Genomic DNA, 9828 nt, shown 5'->3' with positions numbered 1-9828 from the left:
TTTGAAGCTGGACTCTTAATGTGCAAAGGATCCTACAGAAAGAGGTTTCTGTGTGTAATTAGATTCTGACCTCCTCTTTCACACACCATCATCCTGAGGGTCACTTAATGTATGTATGAAAGAGTGGCATAGATTCTGGTTTAGGGGGAGCATTGTGCACTACAGTTTTATCACTTTGTTGCAACCCTATTGCTATACAGGAACATCTATATTTCTATATTAACAGAATAGATTGACTCTTTAATATGCAGATAAAAAACAGCTGAAGTGTGTTTTTGTTTTTTATATATCGCTTGTTGTGTTTACTTGACAGTGCCTGACGAAGATCTGGATCAAAAATGTTGCTCTGTTCCTTTAAATATACTGGAAGCTGTCAGTATAGTGTGCAGCTTATTTTCAGACTTCCACAGGATTTGAACATGTCCAAAGATGATTCTGAAGAATGTACTCTGAGAAAAATATGTTAAGAAAATGTTAGATTTGTTCCCAAAACCCCCTGAAATTATATGGTAGGCTGGCTTTTACACTGCCTCAGTGAAGGGCAACATTTTGCTGAAGAAGCTCAAGAAGTAGCTAAGACTGTACATATGATCAGTATATTGCAGTGGTACAGATTAAACTACATAAGATTATATGACATTGTTAAAATAAACTATTACACACACACATTTCTCAGCAATTGTAACCTATAGTAGTATAACACTGAAAGGAACAGTATATTTTGCTAATGATACGTTTAGAACATACTTTTCCAGTGTAGGACTTTAACCTGTAAAAGAGTATTTTTACATTATTACAACTTAAAGTCAAGTAAAGGATGTGAATACTTCCTTCACCACTTCTGCTCATGCATTATTGTGCTGATAGAGGTGTTTGGTCCAGTGCTTCTCTTTCTGTGTCCCTACAAACTCTCTTCCTCTCTCTCCTTCTCTGTGCACACACACAGATGGAGGGAGAAAGCAGTACAGGAGAGTGAAGCATGCATAAAACCTCCAGCAGTCACCTCTCCACCACCACCAACAGTGTTCCTCTGAAGCGCGTCAGTGGCAGCAGACTGTGAATCGAGGTGCACAGCGGGGTGAAGAAAACACTTCTTGGGGACACAGCTGAGGGACAGTGTCAGTCTCCTGACTGGGGACTACACTCACCACACACACAGATATAATTATCCCGGAAAGCTGCAAGTAGCCTACACAGACCGCTGCAGAGAACCATCAGGTACTGTATGCAGACTTTATCCACTTCTCTACCCGCTTCATCAGGCGTTCTCAGTGCTTCTGAAACAACGTGAGCGCGCCCGCACGCGCGGGAGGGGGGGCTGTTAAAGTCAGTGGAAAAAAACAGTGGAAAGCAGATACTTTATCTTTGCACCGGCGAGTGTTTTGCGTGGGCCAGTGTATGCATATTTAATCGATGAGTGGGCAGCAGTAATTCAGTACTGGCTCACCAAGTGTACAAGTAATGCAGGAGGATGCGAGAGAGAGAAAGTAGCCATGCTCGATCAAAGGAGAGGGCTTTAGGTGACAAGTTTGCATTTGAAAGGCTCGTCCCTCGGTGTTGTGTTTCTGGAGGCCTGGAAGACGTCTGAATATTGAATTATTACAGCTGTTATTGTTTCTGGTCTCTGCGTTTGTGATGTGAAATATGTGGGATGGAGAGGGCAGAAGACAGCAACAAATGGACAAAGGCTGCTACTATAACAATAACCTATAACAGAATTATAGGCCTGTAATTAGCCTATACTAACTAACTCTTTCATTTTATACTCCTGTTTCTTCCCCACATTTGGTGACTTGTATTTTTATGGATTATTTAGCCAGTTGGTCTTGACTGTCTTGCAGCCTCCCTCTCTCACTGTGAGCTCTTCAGGAGTTAGTGTGGCAGGCAGGGACAGCAGGCGCTCATATACAAAGCCAGCACGTTTCACTCTGTCTGCTGCAGCCGAGCGGCGCTGAGCACCACCTCCAGCATCTCCAGCAGCAGCAGCGGATCGGGGAGGGTTTTTTTGGAGCACACTTTGAGGACCAACGACGCGAGCGAGCGGCTCCAGGCACGAGACCAGTCGATAATAATGCTCACCTGGCTGGTCGCTGGTCGACGGTCGCCGGTGGCTCGGGGACGGTCTTGGCTGTTGATTGAGCGGAGGTGTTGCTGTCCGAGGTGCTGAAAAAGCGGCTGACAGACCGTCATTGTGCCTCTTCCAGTCGAGACGATACGCATGAACTGACGTGAATGCCGATCAGCACAACACACCAGCACACCGGCGGGTTAACACAGCACCCCCGGCCAGAGTAAATGGGACCGCACGTCGCCCCAGCGTTAGAAAGATGGAGAGATTTTCCCTGCTCGTCCTCAGCTGTCTCTGCGTCTCTCGAGTCACAGCGGGTAAGTTTATGTTTATGTGCAATCAGAGGGATGTTTCCGTGGATTCTGGAGCAGCAGCTGGCAGAGCTATATTTTATTGCCTAATTCTGCGAACCATGGACGGATTGCAGCGGCATGTGTGTGAAACGCTGCTGTCTCAGATTCTTACATGGAGCTGTTTTGTATAGGCTTTAGATTTTAAGCGGTAGTGCTGCGAGACGTTGCGTAGTCTGTTGTATTTGTGGAAAGGCTGGCTGTGTTTGCAGACATTTCTGTGTTGTCATCTAATGAAACAAATATAAAGGGTTAAAGTCTGATTTGAACAATTCACAGGAGTCCAAACCAGGCAGTTGCATGTGGATTAATTCATGTTAGTGGGGCTAAATTGACCTGTAACAAACTATGCTGTTGTCTGTCTCTTAAAGCAAAAAAGCAAAGCTGTGTGTGTGTGTGTGTGTGTGTGTGTGTGTGTGTGATGTGAGCCAAGCTGACCTTTTGAATCGCATTTCAGGCAGGTACTATAAGCTGCTGCGCACACATTTACAAGCGGAGTGACCTGAGCTGATTAACACGTCTGTCAGTGTGAAAACTAGAATATTGTATAAACATTTGTTGACTACTGATCATTACTAGACATTAGTATCCACAGAGCCCAAACTCAGAGTGCAGATCTCCCCTCAGGTGTGTCTGGTCAGTGTTTCTGTACAGATGCATGCAGTGTTTTTAATAAATTGTTTTTGTACATTATAGTCTCAGTTTTCTTTAAGAAGAATAGTCTAATGTTATATTGTAGCATATGTAAGTGTAGGGCCTACTGCCTAATTAAGTCTAAGAAGGCCTATAAACCTAATAAAGAAACAATAAATAAGAAGATAAGGCCAAATTCCTGTATTTAGACATTTTTATTTATTTAGAACATTTGTTGGAACACAGCACACTAAATAAACCCCTCCCTACATCCCTCTCCCCGCCCATCCAAAGAAGAGATGAATCTCACTCAATTGTCCCTCCAGGCTCCCTTACTGTCAAGATGGCGGCAAAGAATACAAAAACGAGGATTTATTCATCTATTACTGTGCCTTAACAATGATTTTGGTGGATCACAACATATCAGGTATGGGATTAATCTGCAGATGCTCCGGTTCAAGTTGAGACCAAACTTTTCTAAGGATGTCAGTTTTTGAGACGCAGCTGCTAGGGTGACCAGATGACCACATGGGTAAAATTCGGGAAAGGGGAACTGGGTTTGGGTGTGGCCTCCAGTGCATTACATTCAGTGTCAATGAACAGCAAAACAGGTGAAAGTCAAAATTCAATGGTAAAATGTTTTATTTTTGATCATTAGAACATCAGGTTTTATTTTATTCATTTCACCAGTGTGTCATGTTTGCGTGTGAGATCCCCTGTCCTTGCGACTGCAACTTCCACTATCTTTATCTACACTAGAAAACAAAAAGGGGAAAAGAGCACACCTGCGTGTTAGCCTACGTTTTGGCTCTAACAACACTGTTCACACAGTGTCCACGATACCCTGCAGTGCCAGTGGAGAGCAGAAACAGCGCCCATCTGTGGGCAACACCAAAAGAATGTTTCACGACGATTAGTATTAAATGTTTCATTAGGCTATAACTAATCAAAACTCAGGTTAAGTCTAATTTTCGGGACAAACAGGACAGGATGCGGCATTTGGGACATCTGCTCATAATTCGGGACTGTCCCAAATTGTTTCTAGCCTAGCTGATTCCCAGAAATGCGTTTCGCTGTGTCGCTATGTAAAATGACGAATACTGCTGAAAAGACAAAAGTCTAAGCTTTACGAAAGGCTCAGTCAATAAAATAGGTTTTTCAATCACTGCAACCAGGAGAAGTCCTTGAGCACACAGTCATAAATGTGCATAAAAATAATTAGGCTGATGGTTCCAGTATATGCGAGAGCTGCTGACAGATACAAACACAAACACACACACACACACACAACCAAACGCATGATCCCCTCCAGACTTATGTCTTTCGAAGATAATGAACTGCCACGAACACTAGAAAGACATGATGGGATTGCTGAGGAGCACAGTGGTCCTCTCACACAAATCCATGGAAACGATGGGTGCTGTGTGTGTGTGTGTGTGTGTGTGTGTGAGAGAGAGAGAGAGAGACAGAGCTAGTGTGCTATTGTGTGTGTGCATCTATAAAACATGCTTTTTAGTGCCCAAACTACACACATACTCACACCTTAACTCACTGCCACACTTCACTCCTCCTGACACACTCTTGCCATCAAAACTCTGGTCTGGTTCGCTCGCCATCCTCCCACTCCTCAACCTTTCCACTGATGACGGATCACTGTGCTGCTTCTCTCTCTTGCGCACGCACGCACACACACACCCACACACACACCCACACACACACCCACACACACACCCACCCACACACACACACACACACACACACACACACACTTACCCTTATACAGTTTACTGGCACACTCCCTGTATTTACAGTTTATAGGCAGTATATTAACACTTCATAAATGGTTCATAATACACTGTGCCACCCTCTAATGAGCAGTGCATATTAAAGCATTTATTAAGTGTTTATACACATGTAGGAATTATCTTCATGGGGAGAGTATCATAATATAATTCCAGCTAGGTTTATTATCTGTTCCTGCACCATTTATGGATGCTTCAGTAGGGGAGTTACAGTTACAGATAAATACACAAATGAACACTTAAAATGTCCTTATATGTACTTACAGCCACATTATAGTGTGTAATAAACCTCTAAGTGTTGACATGCTGCTTATAAATGCTAAATACCTTGGTTAAAACATTGGCAAGAACAAGAGTAAAAAACAAAAGCAGTATGTGATTTGCCACCACAGTGACTCTATGGCCCAGTGTCTGCAGAAAAACATTTTTCTGCTAAGAATGCAAAGAAACAGGATGCATCAAGTCATCGTGTGATCACTGGTGATGTGTTGAAATGTTCACAAAACAAGCTCACAGTAAGGTCCATTCACTAGCTGCTCTGGAGCTTTAGCTCACATCAAATGATTTTCATCTGCAACATTGACCCGCAATGCAAACGCAGATGGAAAGTCTGGATTAAAAGGTCTTCTCCCACCCTGATTTGAAATCCTCCATTAACATTTGTACATTGTATTGTACTGATGAAGACTCAGTAGAGTCGAAATATTGCTCTGTTTGCACTAAAAGCTGCAAATCAAGTAGTGTGCTCCAGTCCCTTTTTTCCGATGGATGAAGTCCTTAAAGTGCTAAGAAGGAGCGCCCCCTGTAGCTTAGGGGTTAAGACACCAGGAACCACCGCTCTTGTCCAGCCTCTCTCTCTCTCCACTTCCTTTCATCTCTTGACTGTCCATAGTAAAAGCATAAAAAAGTGCTTAGCTACCATTTCATGACAATTAAGTAAATTTCATCTGCTGACAAATAGCATGTGAAATGACCAAAAGTGTCAGAGCAGTTACTAAGTGGACCTTGAAGTGAGATTGTTTTGTCAACAACTGTGCTCAAGGTCAAGGATAACTCCTGAACATCAGTGAGTCCAAATGTTTAGAAGACTTAACCACTTCAGAGACCTGCAGACTGTGTGTAGTCTGTGTAACTGCGTTCATTTTGGATTCACATCTCAACTCGATTCAAGTTTTTGTCTGCCAGTTTAATTTAGGACTTAGTCAGACACCTGCACCAGGAAAACCAGGCCAAATCGATTTTGAGGCAGAGTGGTGGACTTGCAGGAGTGAGTGGGTGTGCACCACAGCACTATAAAATTTACACCACGGTAACGTCTTAAACGTGTCTGTGTTTATGGCGACTCATAAACAGTCTGTTGATCCTGGGAAAGGAAAGGTAATGATTCCATTTAAAATGTAAATTGGCTCTCTAACACATTCATGTGAATGAGGTCATAAATCCTTGTAGGCAATTTCCCCCAGTCCCTAACAGTTCTGAGTTTGGAGGAAGAAAATCAATGAATCAATCAACAAATTGAATAGTGATGCAAGCGGTGCAAGCTCAAGGCTGTTTTCTTTGTTTGAGTGACGCTTATATTAATGAGTGAAGAAGGCTGAGTCTTACATGAGTTCAGAGGTTATTTTTTATGCTGCAAACCAAAAAAATCGAGGAAAGGTTTGGCAGCCACCTGCCAGGGGATAAATTCTCTGTGAGCACAAAATATTATGTGCTCACATTCAAGTGCTATGCCGTCTAATGTGGCACCCATAGAGAGGAGTTAGAGTTTGCAAAAGCTACCCATCTTCTTCCCTCTCACACCAAAAATAAGAAACTTGTGAATGTGAATATTTCTGAGCCGACATCCAATCAGTCAGAGAGATGCGTAAAAAAAGAGAAAAACCAAATCAATGTGGTTTCATAAGATTCTCTGCGCTTTGTTTCCTGATGTTATTGTTTCCACTTGGCGGGTTTTGTCACATGCATGAAATTAGATGAGTGATCACCAGTGAACACTGTATCCATCAGAGGATAAGCTGACAGCGTGCAGGGCTTGTGTTCGTGGTCCGACACGGAAACAATGATGTGGTTAGTTTTACCATACACATTAGAAACAGCGGCAGAGTGACTTTTTGGTGTATTTTTAGTCCTTTAAATGCAACTCTGCTGCCCTGATTTTATTCAAATGACTGTCCTTTAGACCTGCTGGGTATCTGGGGCAGCCTCCTGATAGGAGAGCTGAATCATTACTGTTCCCTCTGAAGAGGCTATTTAACAGGGCATGGAAAGGTGTGTGTGTGTGTGTGTGTGTGCGTGTGTGTTTTTTTCATTAGTTTCCCTCCAATCAAATGTGTGAGCACAATTAGCTGTTTGTGATTATTAGCTTGTTTGCTGTTTGTAAGTTTTTTATGTGCAGTTTATTGCCCTTTTTTCAGGAACCTATTACAGTGCAACATGGTCACTGGGTTTTCTTCTTAAAAGTATGTTGCATCAGATTTGCGGTATTGACAGGGAAATACTTTTATTATGTGTGACTTTTTAACTTACAGCATTTGTTTATTTCACAGTGCTATTTCTACTATATATTTTCCAAGAAGACATAAACACAGTGGCAAACCGCCACCACAGTTAACTTAAGTTTCAGAGATAAAGTGGACTTGTAAGGAGGGCTGCACCTCATGAATCCATCTCACCCACTCCAGTGATGACAGCTCCTTGTTACTACAGAAGCAGTGGGCCATTTCTTTCTAGATGGACAACAAATCAATGAAATAATCAAATACTTTTATTTTACTTTACAAAAAAAACTACTAAAACAGGCAAATTGAACAACCAATCCTATTTTTGATCATCTATACACCAGAATATTTCATGGGAAATGCACACTAAATCATCATAGTTTGTACAGCACAAAAGAAAATTAATCCCTTCTCCCAAATCACACAACTCACATAATCTGAATTTGCCAACCTCAATTGCCAGAGGAAGAATATTTCTTTTCAACTGTGCAACATAATATTTTCTTGATAATGAGACGTAACATAAAGTTCAGGGCTATAGAATTGTTTACTGCATATACATCTTTCATTTAAGATGTCTTCAAAATATTTTTCTTCAAACTTGAATATAAGCTCAAGAGTTACATGTATATTTGTGCTCTTTATTTGTTTTTTGGCTGCATGCACGCATGTATTTTTTCTATGTAGGTCTGTGTGAATACAGGACAAGCTTTAGAATACAAATATGAAGCTAGAAGTAATTTAAAAGCTTGCCTTACTTTCTGTAAAAGTGAAAACAAAAAAAGAAAAAATATGTTGGAGACGTCCGTCCTCTTCTTAGCTTTGCTGTTATTGCTGTGACAGTACTGCCCAGATAATCTTCCTTATCTTTCTCGCACCCTCTCATGTTTCAGTTGTCACCCATCCTCTTACATTAGTGCCAGTGTTTGTATCAACATACTACTGCTGCTGCTCTTTCCTCTGGCACCTTGTCAGCCTCTTCTGCGTTTCAAAAAGCCTCTTTGAGAGCTCGCCAATGGCTTAGTGTGACTCAGATAAAATAGAGCGATGGCCTTGTGGTTGAGAGCGAGGGCTCTCGCGCGCTAAAGCTGGCAGATCTGGTGGCAACACTAGAATTTAACACCAAACAATAGGAACTAGAAACACAAAGAGAAACATTTTGATTTTAATGTTTTGTTTGCATTTGTTAAGAGATGTCAGGATGGCAAATTTTTTTAGGAAAATGGAATGACAGAGGCATTAGAGGACAGATTGGTGCGATCATCTGGACACAGGGCCTGTGGGAGAAAGAGATGGCAATGCCAAAATACAGACGTGGCAAAGGCAGCTCGCTGACGCAGTCTGTCATCTGTTCAGTATCACGTCTGTCATGTTGTGTGTGCAGGTGGAAGACCGTCCGAGCTGCCATTTGGAGGGACAGAAATGCTTCCAGAATGCCATATACGGTCAACCGCATTGTTAATGTGGATTAATGCTGTTGTGGACAAAGGCAACCACAGAGAAAAATGAAGACTAAAAAGATCCAAGACAGTTAGGATGAGATACTGTAAAAGTGGTTCTTTTTGGTCTTCTTTTTTGGCTGTTAATTCTCTAAAAATACTACATAATGGCAAACTTTGGCTGTTTTAGTGTTTGTAGCTGTTAAATCGCTGCAGTATTTAATGCAATTCAGATAAACTTAACAGTATTATTTGTCACATTCAAGTGACTTGTACAGAGATAAATAAATACTGTAAAATGATGCAGTATAGAGAGGTTTAAAAAACCCTTTGTGTCATACACAAAACAGACAGTGGGCACAGAACCACTTCAGTGCAATTCATTGATTACAAATGTGCTTTTTGTTTTAACAGTTTCGGCCTGACAGAAAATATACTTGTGTTAGTTAAATCAATTAAAATTAATTATCTTAATTCTCAGTTCTGCTCAGCACTAAAACAAGGACAAAAATGAGGTGGCATTAATGGAATAATTTCACACTGAAATAAATGATTTCCTTGTTTTTCAGATAAAAATGGAAATGCGAGCCTCCAGGAACGATAGATTACTAAATCTGTGCGTAGGCCCCTGCACTCCTCCTCCTCCAGTTTTCCTCAGCAATCCAGCAGAGCATAAAAATATTGTTTTTTATTAGGTACTGGGCAGTCAAATCCACAGGGAGTCCAGATGGTGTGATTTTGCATTTGAGCAGTCTGCAGCACAGGTGGGCTCCCTAAGAGGTTACCTGCAATACATTCACCAACAAACACACACCTTTCCTTATTTCTCTCCTCTTACAAAGGTTTTGTCTCCTGTTGCAGAAGTTGTGTTTGACACAGAGAAGTCAGGAATGTATTTTCAATGCTTGTGTGTTGTTCACTGTAAATAGGACCATGTAGACAGACGTCTACATATGTTAAAGTGTATACATGTTAAGGTGTATAGTGTGTGTGTGTGTGTGTGTGTGTGTGTGTGTGTGTGTGTGTTTGTGTGTGTGT

General features: G+C 41.6%; 1 protein-coding gene across 1 annotated transcript in view; it reads left to right on the top strand.

The window, feature by feature from the left end:
* Window positions 1-2327: 2327 nt before the first annotated feature.
* fndc5a (fibronectin type III domain containing 5a) overlaps window positions 2328-9828 on the top strand; it is a 39173-nt gene continuing 31672 nt past the window's right edge. Inside the window, exon 1 of the mRNA XM_046063341.1 lies at window positions 2328-2385. Coding sequence (XP_045919297.1) covers window positions 2328-2385 — 58 coding nt within the window. The remainder of the gene's footprint in view (window positions 2386-9828) is intronic.

The sequence above is a fragment of the Micropterus dolomieu genome, linkage group LG11 (assembly GCF_021292245.1).
Source record: "Micropterus dolomieu isolate WLL.071019.BEF.003 ecotype Adirondacks linkage group LG11, ASM2129224v1, whole genome shotgun sequence".
In the NCBI taxonomy this organism is placed as follows: domain Eukaryota; kingdom Metazoa; phylum Chordata; class Actinopteri; order Centrarchiformes; family Centrarchidae; genus Micropterus; species Micropterus dolomieu.
Note: the sequence above shows the minus strand (reverse complement) of the source record. Positions and strands in the feature narration are given on the sequence as shown.